Below are 15,628 nucleotides of genomic sequence, written 5' to 3'. Positions count from 1 at the left end.
CTTGGAGATAAAGGGGAGGTTTGATATTGGCCTATAGTTGGACAATTGACAGGGGTTGAGGTCAGGTTTTTTAATCAGGGGTTTGATAACTGCTAGTTTAAATGATTTATATACGTAGTGTCAGTGCTAAGGGAAGAATTGATTATTTTTAGAAGAGGTTTGTTTGCATCTGGTATTATCTGTTTGAAGAAAAATGTAGGTAAGGGATCTAGTCCACAAGATGATGATTTTGCTGAGGAAATTCATGAAATTAGTTCGGATTAAGTGGTTACTGACGATGAATGAATGCATATAAGATTTTCTTTTTATTGTCTGTCTGTCAATATCTTGGTTGTCTCTAGTCTGTCTTAGATTCCTTAGTTTTAGTAATAAATTGCAATCTGTTTTGTAGGTAGTCTGTATGAGTATGTTAAATCTGTTCGCATATTCAGAATATACCATCAGATAAATACTGACAAAGGAACACGTTTAAGGGGTCTCATTGATGTAATTGGTCTACTAAATTTTACTAAATTTTTTTCTTTTGGGTGGTGGGGCAGGGGTTGGTAATATAACCTGCTAGGAAAGTCTCTTTGGAAATTTCATGCTAACTGGGCATATAATGATGAAGAGGAGGATGATGAGTATGACTGAGACATATGGAGATAAACAGATTATTTTAAAAATTAAGATTAATTATACAGACAATTTTAAAAAATAGTCATTTTCTAAACCACAATAGCATGCTTAAATGCACTTAAACTCCATGATATATGTGTATGAAATATGTATGAAAACATAGTTACAGATGAGCATTGATAACTTGGTTTATTTCATGTCATTTACTGTCAACAGGCTAAGCAAGAGGGAAAGGACAGAGAGCTTAATTAGGACCAAACTGCAAAGCATAATGATGTTTCAGGACCTGGAAAATGTGACATCGAAGGAGGTGAGAAGTGTGTGTGTGTGTGTGGACTTTGACTTCAATGTTATGGTCTAAAGGCTGAAATTTCAGTTTCACAGAATCACTGAACAGTTTGATTCCGATTGCACGGTGTTTGTATACACAAAAAGATCCCTGTGGAAAAGCAGGCCTGAGTGATTAATTTACTCAAGTCTTAAGTTTGTGTTATTTTGGGTGGAAGTATATAAACTTCAGACTGGCATCAGTTTAACTGTTTAATTAGGGTTTATGGAGTGGTAGTATTTGCCAGTATTCACAATCTAGGAGTTTATACATCTTTCTTCATATTTAAAAATGTAAGTGTGAACATTGCCTAGATCTTTGGAAGGCTTCTATTATCTGGAGAATCTGATATGATTCTGTGCTCAGATCCTAAATGAGTTGGAGCAGCATGTGAGCTGGAACCAGCGAGAGTACAAGGAGTTTATTGACAACGAGATGCTGCTCATCCTCAGCCAAATCTACAAAGCCACACTGATCTTCGACTACCTTTACCTGGTTTGAGTTTATATCTAACCACAATCTTTGCAACTTTTCTTTTACTGTTTTTGGAAGACATTTTGTCAAACCCTTTGCTGTGATACAAAGTAAATTTTGAAGAAAAGTCACAAATTTCAGCTTGCATTTACTGAATAGTCATAAAATGGGCAGGTAAAGTCACTTGGTTGGAAGAAACACTGGTATTATAGCAGCAGGTTTTTCAAACTATTAAACTGTTATTTTTTTCCCTTTCAGGGCACGGAATGGGACGCCTCCAACCTTGAAGAGCTCAGAGAGTGCGGGTCAGTTTGTGTAGTAACAAGTACAAAGTGCATACCTCTGTTTCAATTATGTCTAAAATGAATACAGTCTGTGCTTTGATTCAGGATTGGCTACATCCTTAACATGACACGGGAAATTGACAACTTTTTCCCAGAATTTTTTTGCTATTACAACGTCCATGTGTTTGATGATGAGTCAGCAGATCTGCTGGCTCACTGGAACGAAACCTACGACTTCATAATGAGAGCAAAGTGAGTGAAAATGTGAAAGAACTTTGCTCCCTGTTACAGTATATTCACTCATATATACAGCCTATATTGTACAGTATACATGGTTGTAAATGATAGATATTTTATAGTTAATGATAGACATTTTGTGCATCTGTCTGTCTTCCTGGATGTATGAAACAGAGAGAACAACTCTAAATGTCTGGTGCATTGTAAGATGGGAGTGAGTCATTCAGTGTCCACGGTCATTGCCTATGCTATGAAAGAGTACGGCTGGTCACTGGAGAAGGCATGTAATTTTGTAAAAAAGAAGCGGATCATAGCACAACCCAGTGCAGCATTCATGAAGAAGCTGGCCGACTATGAGGGCATTTTAGAAGCAAGGTGAGAGAAGTCTAAATAATATGATATCGGCAGTATTTTATTCTATTAGTCTTCATGCTCTGTTCACCATATGTTTCTCACCTATTTCATCTATTTTTTTTAACCTAATAATTTAGCCACTGCCACTGCCAATTACCTTATGACAGAACAGATACCATTCTTGAAGAATAAGGGCTATAATGTGCTTCTTCCAATACACAAGAAGCCAGCTGCTACATTTTTAAGAACTTCTGCTGTACCAAACAAAACTGTGACCAGAGGCATGCATTTGAATATTTTATTACAGAGGAATTAAATGTAACAGAGAGAGATTTTCCTTAGCTAAAGAAGACGCTGCCATGGAAAGGACAGTAAGGCAAGAGATAGAGAGAGACAGAATTCATGAGACACTATTTATACCTGGGAAGGGTTTGCCCCTTACCAAAGGACCAGGGCCAATGAAATGACACTTACCAAAATTTCTAAGGAGGGGAGATGGTCTATCAGCTTGACACAGCATGGGGAAAGGACATGGGCAGATTTAACTGGGGGGCTGGGGAAGAATGGAACACCCCCCACCCGTACCCTGCATAGCTGTCACTAATAATCTATATTTCTGTAACTCAGTAAATCACATTCAAAGGATATTTTCTGTACAAAACTTTCAAGGTCACAGCTAAAGTAAATGTGTTAATAAACAATTAAATTTATTTATTTATTTATTTTTGGCATCTTGCCCCCTTGAATGCCCACACGTGTCCAGGGATGATAGCTCATGGAAGAGCTGGTGAATGTTCTATAGCAAAATCCACAGGCTAAGCTGACTATTATGAGCATTCCTAAAAGGAACATATCAAGAAATACAACTATTATATTTGAATATGTAGTTATTTTGTCACAATTATGTTTAGTAGTCTACTGAACTCTTAAGAATCTTCATTTTTAATTTCATTCTTATCAAGTTAGCTATAGTACACTGTAGATATAACAATGCACCCTGTGGTAATGTAGAATGTTTTTTTCTGTCTTGTTTTTGTATTAATGTATGGTGAAAGTTCATTTAGCCAATTAGTCATGTAACAGCCACAGATAAACTCCAGCTGGTGTAGCTAGGTACAAAAACTATGGACATTAGGCATTATTTTTGTAAAAGTCCACCCCATATCTACACAGGACAGAAGAAAGAAGTCACCTTTTAAATTAGTTAGGACCTTGGTTATTTAATTGTATCTTCAGTAACAAGCAATATTGTTACAGCACTCTCTGTCTCTCACTCACTTAGTGGATGCTGGGAGTGAGTGGGCGGAGTTTGCACGTGTGACACTCGTGAGAGTGAGCTTTCTCCATTTTACCTTAATTTTCACACGTTTCTTTGCTGGAAAGTTTTGGTGTATACGGAAAGCAGGTTAGGGAGGTTTTTTTTTTGACGTACAATGAACGCCACTATCCAGCGCTTGCTGGTTGGCAATGGCATCTTCAGAGCGAGTGAGTTTGGACCGGTTGTACCGCAGACTCGGTATCAGACTCACGCCTGCGATTAATGTTTCAGTGGAAGAATGTTCTTTCAAGAGCTTTCAAGGCATGAAAAAGATTCCGCTTGGCTGTAAATCACCGCTACTCAAGCACGTTGTTTGTTTTAGATGCCAAGTGTATCTGGTTTTAAAGAATGATGTCGATGAATTGAATGTGGCCTCTAAGTTTCGAACTGATGGTTTTGACTACTTGGTTTCAGTGTTGCCAACTTAGCGACTTTGTCGCTAGATTTAGCGACTTTTTTCCAAAAAAAGCGACTAGCGACAAATCTAGCGACTTTTTGGACAAACCTTAGCAACTTTCTGAATGTCACCAGTACTGTCCTGCGCGTCTTGCTTCCCCGCTGCAGACACACCCCTCTGTGCACTGTGTATGGCTGAGAGACGAGCAGCGCATTCCGTTGACCGCACAGCAGCTGACATAGATGTCAATGAACTGCGCATGTGCACGCTGTGTTGCCACAGACCAATCACTTACCAGCTTCTCCTACGTATTAAATTTGAAAAATTATTGTGACCGTTTATTCTTGTCATGCGCTTATATTACTCACTACCACAGGGCTTTAGTTTATTCCAGTTTCTGAACTCAGTGAAGTCAGATCGTTTATCTACAGACTGTAGACTGTACTTATTTAAGCACAACAATAAACTTCATTAAAGTCATATACACATATAAAAAACATATACACATAATACAAATATAAAACGTGCATACACAATACATATACACACACAGCTAGAACATTACACACATTCAAATAGTAACATGTCACACTCTAAAATATAGAAAAGAATGGGAGTTGATTCCTGAATTTAAGGGGGGGCTGAAGCCCTATGTGGGCAGTGACACAAGGGCTTACTGTCTGTACTGCATGACAGAATTTTGTGCCAAGTTATCTGACATTAAAAAGCATCCATCAACTCAGAAGCACAATGAAAAGTCCAAGCCTTATAATCAAGCCAAGCAGTCTACATTGCCATTTTCTCCAAAAAACACTGACTCTTTAAAACAGGCAGAGGCAACAAAGGCAATGGCTATAGCAGAGCACTGCTCCATTCTCTCTTGTGACCACATTGATAAAGCATGCAAAGCTGCTTTTCTAGATTCCAGTGCAGCCAAGCATTTTCGGATGCACCGTACCAAGTGTACTGAAATGATCAGTGGGGTGTTGGCACCATATTTCCTTAAAAGATTGGTAGTTGATATTGGTGACAGCAAATACAGCCTCCTTCTTGATGAAAGCACTGATGTAAGTGTATCAAAGTACCTTGGGATTGTAATTCGGTATTTTCGTGAGGACAAAATGTGATGGCTACCAACCTAGGCCTTGTTGAGCTGGAGGGAGGGGATGCTAGAACAATATCCAGAGCAGTTCTCGATTTTCTTGGGAAGTGTGGTCTCAAGAGGGAGAACTTGCTAGGCATTGGCACAGATAATGCATCTGTAATGACAGGAGTGTACAATGGTGTGCACAAAATTCTGAGGGAGGAGAGTGACTTAAAACATCTAGTCCTTATCCGCTGTGTGTGTCACTCCCTACAGTTAGCTGTAAGCTCTGCCTCCAAAAACAATCTTCCACGTAGCATGGAATTTCTTGTTAGAGAAACCTATAATTGGTTCTCTATTTCTCCAAAGCGCAGAGAGGCATACAAGGCTGTCTATCAGACAATAAACTGTGGGGAGAAGCCATTACTGATAACAAAGGTCTGTGCCACACACTGGCTTTCCATAGAGCCTGCTGTATCCAGAATCCTGGATCAGTGGGAGAAGTTAAAATTGCATTTCAGTCTCACCATGTTGAGTGAGCACTGTTACATGGCAGATGTTCTACATTCCATGTACAGTGACCCACAGAACCTCCTGTATCTCACTTTTTTAAAATCTATAATTACTGAGGTGCAGTCTGCTGTTAAGGCTTTTGAGGGGGAACAGTCAGATCCACTCAAGCTGCTTGACTGTTTAATGAGGCTTATAAAGTCTGTCTGCAGCAGAGTCATTAATCCGATGGCAAAAATTGATGTCCTTAAAGAACCAATAGATGGACACATTTCTCCCAAACCATACCTTAGCTATATATTTGAGTCCAAGGCAGCACAGCTGAACCTCTCTCCCGAGGAGGAGGACTGTGTGCGAAGAAGATGTGTGAACTACACCATCTCCTTAGCAAATGAATTGAGAGCAAGGCTCCCAGATAATATGGAGATAATGCAGCTACATGTCTTTGTTCAATGTGGGGGAGACACTAAACCACAACAAGAGCCTTACAGACATGGCAAAACTTGCAGACCTGTTAGGATATTGCCCGGCCACAATTGATAAAACTATTAAATCAGTGGAGGTCTATTCACATGGGAGGAAACAACAAACACTTCGGCATTCTGGGCTGAAGTTAAGAAGTATAGAGATTCAGCAGGCATAAACCCATATGAAGACTTGGCTTCTGTTGCAGTTTCTGTCCTCTCCCTCCCACACTCAAATGCTGAGGTAGAGAGGCTGTTCAGTCAAATGGGTGTCATTAAAAACAAACTCAGTAACCACATGTCCCTGCAGACCCTCAGCTCTATTCTGTATATTAGATATGGTTTGAGGTTGGCTGGAGATGCATGTTATAAGCACAGACTGCCTGATAAAGTGCTGCAGCTCTTTGGCACTTCAGCAGCCTATTCATTTAAGTCCTGTCCAGGTTCTAGCTCATCCTCTTCATCCAATATCACCCCACAAGAGGAGAGCACTAAGGGTATGGATCTTGTGGATGATGATGAATTCTGTCTCAGCATTCTCATGGAGTGATCTGAAATCAGAATCACAAAAGTTGTTAAATAGTGTTTTTCTTTCACATACAGTGAATTTGTTTTGGTTTTGTGAGGTAGGCTGACTTAAATTTTTTTTTAATCTTTTTCATTTGCTATGTACTGTACAAATTTGTGGCACTTGTGTCTGCCAAATTATCACATAATAAATAATAAATGTGTGGTTCATTATCTCCGTTCAGTTAAATTATCATATTATAATAATAGAGTATTTGAGCATAGATTGACTCCATTTTATGACAATTTCAATCTGTTGATTAAAATGCAGTTTTTTAGTATTCACATTTTTTGTAAATATGCACATAGTTCGTTTGTAAATGTGCACAGTATTTTATTATTATTATTATTATTATTATTATTATTATTATTTTGTAAATATGCAAATAATTCAACCAAAGGTTTATCCTCTAGGGGCAGATTATCACTAACGTCCCTGACTGCAACTGAATATCATTGTTGTGACTTGTAGCCTACACTGTGAGAGAACAAGCAAAATATTCTGTGGCAGAACACATTCTCTACGAGTGATCATTGTACACGTAAACATAACTGATAATATCACGGCACATATGCTGTCTTTAACTTACTTGTATAGTGGTTTTGTTCAATGACGTCGTGGTTCACTGGAATTTTATCAGTGCTGTGGAAGTAACTTCTGGTTAACATGTAGTAAGTTCTATTCCGTTGACTGACAGAAAATATGTAATTGAGAACAGCTTTACTGGACATTCAGCTATGTATTTATATTAAAACAGTTTGTGAGGACGGATTAGGGGAGAAAACAGTTATAAAGTGCCGACATTACGCAGAATGCAAATACGACGTGATGACGACATTAATATGCTAATGATGCATGACGTCATTTAGCGACATTTAGCTACTTTTCAAGCAGGGTTTAGCTACTTTCCACTGAAAATAGTTGGCAACACTGCTTGGTTTTTAGTACCTCTGTTATAATGAAATGGTTCAGATGTGGAAAGGAGGGTCATATTATAAGTGTGTGTACTGAGAGAGCTAATGACTCTGAACCTGTAAATGATGAAAGGTTAGGTGGGACTGCTGGACAGGTGCGGATAGTGTAGAAAATGAAAGTGAGGTAATGCATGATGATGTTACTGCTGTAGCTGAAGAGAGTTTGGCTATTGAGATGGTAAGGGATGAAGTACTTTTTAAAACTCCCTCTACTAAAAGCAAAAGATTAAGGAAACGCTCAAGGTACATAAGCACCGGCGATAGGAAAGACGGTTAATAAAAATAACGACACCGAATGTAGTACAGTTAATGACTCTGATAGGCAACGGACAGTTAGAAGTAGACAAAACCAACGAAGTGCTTACATGTTTGGTAAAATAAGATAATTTCTGCAAAAGACAAAAAATATGAAGAATGTTCAGGTTGAGGATTGCTTCTCTGATTGTGAAATGTTCATTGATTCAGTTGTAATTATGATGGGGGTGACAGTGAGGAACAATTCACTGCAAATGAAGTGTTCAGATTGAAGAAGCTTGTTTCTAAATTGAAACTAAAACAAAAAAAACTGAAGATGGTTTTGAAACTACATAAATCTCTTTGTTCCTTTAAGTCACTGCTTGTATCATGTTTCTTGACAATCTAATGAGTGTGATAAGGGTGGACACCCTCAATTTGAACGGTGCAAGAGATATGAAAAAGAGTGCATTACTTTTTGAGTTAATCAGACAAAGGAACTTAGAGGTGATATTTATTCAAGAAAAACGAAACTGTTTGGGGAAAAAAGAGGGAGATGGAGAAGTAGTGTTTACTCATATGAGTTCAACCGGAGGAGGGGTGGCTGTTTTTTTTTTTTTTTTGCCTAAAACTTCCTGCGTATCTCATATGAGTAAAAGCAGGTGATGCCTGGTAGACTTATGGTTTTGATGGCAAAATGTGAAATATTTAATTTCTTTTTTTGAATATTTACTTTTTTCTTGGTGGAGTTTTTAATTGCACAGGAAATGATGCATTGGATCGAAATCATCTGAAGGATTTTGGAGTCACCTCAGCTGCTAAAGTCAGTTGGGAGAGGAGTGATGCGTTGGCTTTGGGGAAATGGGAGCAGGGCCAACCAGTCTTATCTGGTAAAATAAGCCGGAAAAAGGGAGGTTTTAAATATCTGGGAGTTTATCTTTTGAGATACAGCCATACAGCAGAAAAATTGGGAGGGGATAGTAAAGAGAATGGCAGGTAGACTGGCTAAATGGAAATGGATTCATTCACAATTATCCTTTAGAGGAAGAGCACTAACAGTTAATATACTGGTTGCATCAAAGCTCTGACATAAGCTGTTTTATGTAGATACATAGGGCTGTTATCATGGCTGCAAACAATCTTAGTAGACTTCTTTTGGGATAGACTGCACTGGGTTCTCCAAAGTATATTGTTTTTGTCTAAGGAAGAAGCTGGACAAGGTTTGGTGCATTTGCCAAGCAGGCTGGCAACATTTCGTCTGCAGTTCATACAAAGACTCTTAACAGGCCCTGCTGATCTGGTGTGGAGGAATGTGGCCAAGACTATTTTACAAAGGGTGGAAGGACTTGGAGTGGACACTGGTCTTTTCTTTATGGATCATAGGAAACTGCCCCTGAATGGATCATCATCTTTTTACTGTGGACATTTCAAAACATGGGGACACTATCTCCAAGAGAACAGAGAACTCGGACTCCTTGTTCTGGCTTTTGGAGGAGCCACTTGTAAAGGGGCCTCACTTATATATATATATATAACTGGCGATGTGCCAGGCCTCACACAGATGTTGTGTGCCTCTAGGACTGTGAAACTGAGATAAATTGTAAATGTGACCGTTCCTGAGTTAAGCGACATAGCACCATTAACCCTCTTGCTTGGGCATAGATCAACTCGCCCCACAAAATCAGTAGTAGAAATGTGGAGGAAAAAGCTCACAGAGGCGGAGATCATTCTGCTAACAAACTATGGCAATGGCTGTTTGGTTCCTGATGTAAAGGACCCTGTTCCAAAACTTAAGATTACTCCGAACTTGAAGAGTATGTCAGGTCCCTTGCTGGATCTTCATGATTTTCAAGATTTAGATTTGGACACAGTAGAAGGAAAAGTGTTAATTAAATGTTTTGTTAAAGTTCTCAAAAAAAACTGCTTTAAATGGGAAAGTTGATAGAGTTTGGGACAGGTGAAAAAATAAAACCAGTGGGGAGGGTGCTTTACAAACCACCCCCAAAAAAAGAAATATAGAGATTTACATTGGATAATTGTGCATGGTGCTGTGGCTGTTAATGCATTTATTTCTGTTATCAATCAAAGTTTTCATGATAAGTGTGTGTTTTGTGGTTCAAGAGAAACAGTGTTTCATTGTTTTTTGGAATGTGTGAGACTCATACCAATTTTTCTCTTGCTGAGTCAAGTGTTTTTGAAATTTGGAGAAAAGTTTACACATAATGCTTTTATTTTGGGGGCAGGGTACAGTTGAAAACAGTTGAAGGGTAAAGTGGCAGCTGATCAACTTTATGATTGGTCAAGAAAACTTGTAATCTAACTTGTAAGCAGGAAAAATAGAATAGAAAATAGACCTGCTCATGATATTATGTGTCTGTTTAAAGCTTATATCAAGTCCAGGATTGTTGTTGATTTTAAATATTATAAAGTAATGAACAATATGGCATCTTTTGAAATGCAGTGGTGTTATAATAACATTTTCTGTACTGTGATGAAGGAGGATTTAATTTTTTTTTTTTTTTTTTTGAGGTGTATAGTGTAGAAATATTTTTATTATTTGTAAAATTGATTGTGTGAAATAAATTAATAAATAATTTTTGTTTAAAAATCAATCAAAATGTGTCTATTCAGTTCAATTCAGTAAGCTTTATTGGCATGACCGTATACATTTACATAACTACCGAAGCATTACAGAGAAGAGAAGAACTGTTATTTAACAAACACCTTAGTTATAACAGAGTGTACATATAGAAAAATGTTGATTAGAGAACAGAAATGAAACATTATTATTATTATTATTATTATTATTAATAATAATAATAATAATAATAAAGAAGTAAAATAAAACCAGAGAGAAAACAAACAGGGCTGTGTGTGTGTGAGTTGGAGTTGAGACAGGAGTTGCTTGTGAAGGTTTACTTCTACCCAGTGCTGAGGCTTTATCTGCCATTCCTCTTAACATGGGAGTCTGTAATTCTACTATTATTTGTTTTAGAGCACATGTCCAGATTTTATGGATTATAGGTATATTACTTGTAGGATACTGTCCCTTTATGGGACAGTTTCCCAAATGTAGATATGGTTTTACCATAACCATATTTTTTGTAAACAAAGAAAACTATCTCTTATTACAATGAGTGTTCATGTTTATTAATGCAGTCGACACATAGATTCACCATGCATAACTTCTTCTTTCTTACTTTTATACACACACAAACAGTGTGTGTGTATATATAAAAAATATGGCGAGTATCTATCACAACACAAGAAGCAAAGACTTTTGTGCTCCACAGCTGTGGAACTGAGCTTGGCTTGGCTGATGTGCATGTTTTCAGGGATAGCTCTTTCTGCTAGTTTGGGGGCATGACAGTTTCTTAGTAGTTGGCCCAGGAGGTGTATGGAGAGGTTAATGAGGGAATCCAGAGATGGTTGTTCATCATGGGATGCATGTAAGTATTGCAGCATTCAAACCTTGACAATACACTGCGTTATGAGCTTGCTCATTCCACCTGCTGCCTGCATAAGCGTTCTGATATCCAGGATATCCAAGGCAGAAACAGAATCACAAAAAACAGAAACAAACCAGATCAAAAACCAGAGTCATGAACACGGGATAAAAGACTGGTACATCAGATGTGTTAACAGAGTTGACCAGATACTTAACAATGCGTGTGCAAAGTCTCTATTTGTAAGGTGTGTGGATTATTGAAACCAGGTGTGTTGTATCAGTAATCAGGCACATGTGAACGTGTCAATGTGTGAGGCAGCTGGGTTTAGTGGGAGTTTGCAGCAGAAGTGTAGAGGAATGAGTAAATTGAAGTGGCACACCTGTTGAATGCATGCTTCAACGTCTCATCACATGACTGGTCCAGTGGGAAATCCGCTACAGGCTTGAAGAGGGGAGGTGGGTCCTCCCCCTCAGATGAGCCTTCCATCTCAACACTTGCCTCCACCTAGTCATGGTCACACATGACACATGTACCCCATGAACTTCACCTCCCGCAACTTCACCTCCCAATACATCTCCAAAGCCAGGCAGCTGCAGTCTCCTCCACAGTGCTGGGGTAGGAGGAGTCTTGGAGGCAGGCAGGAGGGGATGCCATGTCCCTGAATCCATGCACGCGGACAGGTGATCCTCTGCCAGTTGGACGGCCTTGGCCAGGAGTCACTGGACTTAGGCAAACAGCCGAGCCCCCTCCTCTAGTGGCATGGATTGATGTTGACAATGTTCTTTCAGCGACAATCCAACCTGCTCACAATACTCCTGCTACAGACTCCCACTAAGCCCCTACCTGCCATAGTATTGTTAATAGTAATTTAATGATTGTCTGTCGAAGTTGTGTCTCATAAATTGGGGGGGAAGGAGGGGGGCCTTCCCAAATTTTTCACAAATTTCACCTTGGTGATCAATAAAGTACATCTGTCCATCCATCTATCCATCAATCCATCCATCCATTCCTATATCTTTTTCAGCCAGGTTTACTTGACCAAATCTGAAATGGCTGCTTGAGACAGCATGCTTGAGAGAACAAAACCTTAGACAGTTTTGCTATTTGCAAATGTATTGTAAAATATCCACTACTTATTAGTTATTACCGATATAAACTGTATTTATGAAAAACCTTTCCCATGCAATTTCCCATACCATCTCTGCAAACTTATTTTGACAATTCATGTTATACAGTATATTTTTTACAGAAATACATTTGTTGTTTTCCTGTTTTTTGAGAAATTGAGCCATAAGCAGTTTCACATTTCAAAATGTTTCATGTTTTAAATATTTTTTGGCACTATTCCACATTTAGTAAAAGTTAAAATAGGTCATTGCAACCTGAACCAAAAAATTAGCAGTTAACAGATATTTAATAAATAACTGGTATTTAATCTCATTATCAGAATAAAACAATGCATAGTCAGTTTGTTACTGAAAATAAATTATCTGATCTTTCTGTAATAATTTAAAATAAGTAATACCACTGATCTTCTTTTGTCACAGCCAGCAGAAGCTTAACAAAGCCTGTCAGCCATGCGGAGACCACAACTCACTTGAACACATCCCAGCAGTGGGTGCTAGTGGTGCACGGTCTCCCAGAATCTCGGCATTGATGCCTGAACCAGAGCAATGCCCATGGGGTCACGATGCCAGAGTGTCACCCTGCTGCTGGGATGAGCCCTCACACCACCTCAACTACAACTACTACTTCCGGCGTCTCTCAGATGCGGCACTAGACAGTGAGCCATCCACTCCAGTCCGCTGCCTACCACTGCTGCCCACTGAGCGTGTCTTCATCGAGGTTGAGGATGTGGAGCGTGATGCCCTGCTTGAAGATAACAGCCTCCCTGTGGCCCAGTTGGTGCCTCTCACAGAGGGAACGGCTGCGCAAACACTGGAAGATATGCGCCTGCGGTTGGAGTTTAGCACTGTGGAGGAGGAGGATGAAGAAGAAGCACAGAAAGAGGAGGCTGAGATGGCAGCTTTGGCCAATAAGAACTGCTTTGGCAATGAGAATGCGAACAACAGCAACCGGCTTGCCACCAAACGGAGCTGCCCTTCTAGCTTTGATGTGAGTGTGAAGTTTTGTGAAAGTGCAGGTAGTGCTTTTGATCCTGTCTGGATTATTTTAAATCATGTTAGATATATTCTTGTTTTATTATATTTTAGTCAGTCTAAAATAAGATTACAATGGAAATTTTTGGTTTGGGAGAATATTCTGTCAAACCAAAAACATAAGAGTAATTATTGATGCTCTTTATATGTTTTCAGAGAATATCACCTATTGCATAACACCTGATATTTCATCTTGCTTTTCCAGCAGGCTTTAGTTCAAACCACTAACCCATCCATTCTTCCTATGTGTGTGTGTGTTTATCTGTTTAGGACAGTGCTAGCAGCGGAAAGCCTCACAAAGTGAAGCCCTCTTATCAGTCCAGTATGCGTCTGATGAACAGGCGCCATGCTCATTGCCATAACCTGCCAAGCCATGCTCGCATATCCATCCAGAACCCTCTTGCCTGTCAGTACCAGTCATGTGGAGTCTGCTGCTGTTGCCCTCAGTGCTCTTGCTGTGTTCCCACTGCACCCACCATGCACACAATTAGCCTAGACTCTTATTGCCAGTGCTTGAACACCCCCATGAGCAGTGAAGACCTTTCCCGGAACCTCCTGTGCACTCTAGGGCCAAAGGTCAAGGATGAGCTTCAGGAGATGGAGGAAGAGGAGGAAAGCCCAAAGTTGTCAATGTCCACTGGTTCCACTGCAGAGCTCAGTGTTTTGAATCTAAGCTTGCAGAGAGAGAGATCCAGAATTGTGGGACCTGACACTCAGCTCCAGCAGTGAGAGTGTTGGTAGACAGTTGTAGATGCTGGCATGCCTACCTGGACTCACAACAGTGCCTGGGTTCAAATGCTGTAACTCTGTCAGAACCTGGCAACTTGGCCATCTCCAGACAGGAAAGTATGATTTATGCCCCCTGCTGTGATGGGAATAATTATTCAACTTCCACTGCCCATGTTTTAACTACTCCATTTCTGCACACCTTCCCAGGTTATCATTTGGTCAAACCTTCTAAATTGCTTTCATGGTTTCAACTTGTGTGTGGTTCGCTAGCATACTAAAAGATTACCAGCTGTGACTTGAACTTGTTCTTATGAGACATATTATGAATGCAATCAGTCTGCATTTGGACCTTAAGCCTTTCAAAGGCCATTCCATTTCAAGATAATTCCTGTAGTTGAATTTGTTCCATTTTCTTATCTCTATTTGTACTGCAAGTTTCAATGCTGTTTTAATGCTTAAAATTTTATTTTTTAAACCCCAGTTGATTGGTGCCACAAGCTTGTCCTAATGTTAGACTTTCTCTAGATCAAGTTGTCTGTCTCAACATAGCCTATTTGACTTAATGAGGATGAGCCTGCAGGAGCATGTTTTGTCATCACAAATATTCAGTCTGTGTGGTTAGTGACAGTTCTGTTATTTAGCATTGTTCTAATTGTACAAGCCCAAATATTTAATGTAATTGTTGCATAATTATGAATAGTATAAAAAAAAGCTTTAAAAAAAGTGTCTGAAAGTAATTATAGCAATAGAATCCTCATGATAAATGCTTCTAATGTATGATCCCTTATTTAACTTTACATAACATTTAAGCTAGTGACTTTAAAATATGTTCCTTGTTGACAGCAATTTGTGACACACAATCTAAAGCTATAAGAGATAAATGGGGGTGAAAAAAGGTGAAACTCAGTACATACTGCTAAAATGTTGAATTCTTTAAGAAGACAAAGGTGGCATGTTTGCACATTCTGTATAATGGAGTCAAAATATGGTTTCTAATATTACCAAGAACAATTATATAATATTTTGTTACGTTCTCTTAGTCTAGGGGTTGGGGAGGAAGTAACACGAAAAAAAAAAAAAAAAAAAAAAAAAAGTGGCTCTAAAAAAAAAAAAATTAGCCAACGAAAAATTTCAGCACAACTCGCGTGGAGAAGTCTCCTTTTCCCCCTATCACAGCTCAAGTTTACACCTTCAACACTTAATTAACAGCACCCAAACACGGAATATACTCAAATGAAGTGGTTTATTTGCCGGCTTAGCAAACCAAGTAAATAACAAACAGAGATCGATAAACAGAAAACCAAATCGTCAGGAGAGGGCAACGCCAAAATAAACAAAAGATCTTCCTAAAGAATTTAAACTATATAACTTACCTACCGAAAGAAAATCTTATCTTACCTCTCTCCCTGACTGACGTAAAAACCGGAGAAAAAACAGAAAGGGTATA

The 15,628-nt window shown here is 39.0% G+C and overlaps 1 protein-coding gene across 3 annotated transcripts in view; it reads left to right on the top strand.

Annotated features, from left to right (window-relative positions):
- Positions 1-15,239, top strand: part of ssh1b (slingshot protein phosphatase 1b) — a 107,899-nt gene extending 92,660 nt beyond the window's left edge. For 2 of the 3 annotated variants that reach the window (XM_026921991.3, XM_026921990.3), the window contains 7 exons: positions 835-928; positions 1,313-1,441; positions 1,679-1,725; positions 1,810-1,956; positions 2,116-2,316; positions 12,841-13,408; positions 13,723-15,239. In XM_026921991.3, coding sequence (XP_026777792.2) covers positions 835-928; positions 1,313-1,441; positions 1,679-1,725; positions 1,810-1,956; positions 2,116-2,316; positions 12,841-13,408; positions 13,723-14,181 — 1,645 coding nt within the window. In that variant the 3' untranslated portion in view covers positions 14,182-15,239. The remainder of the gene's footprint in view (positions 1-834; positions 929-1,312; positions 1,442-1,678; positions 1,726-1,809; positions 1,957-2,115; positions 2,317-12,840; positions 13,409-13,722) is intronic. The other variant, XM_026921992.3, reaches the window with a different exon arrangement.
- Positions 15,240-15,628: the final 389 nt, after the last annotated feature.

The sequence above is a fragment of the Pangasianodon hypophthalmus genome, chromosome 27 (assembly GCF_027358585.1).
Source record: "Pangasianodon hypophthalmus isolate fPanHyp1 chromosome 27, fPanHyp1.pri, whole genome shotgun sequence".
Lineage (NCBI taxonomy): Eukaryota > Metazoa > Chordata > Actinopteri > Siluriformes > Pangasiidae > Pangasianodon > Pangasianodon hypophthalmus.
This window is presented reverse-complemented; position numbering and strand designations above follow the sequence as displayed.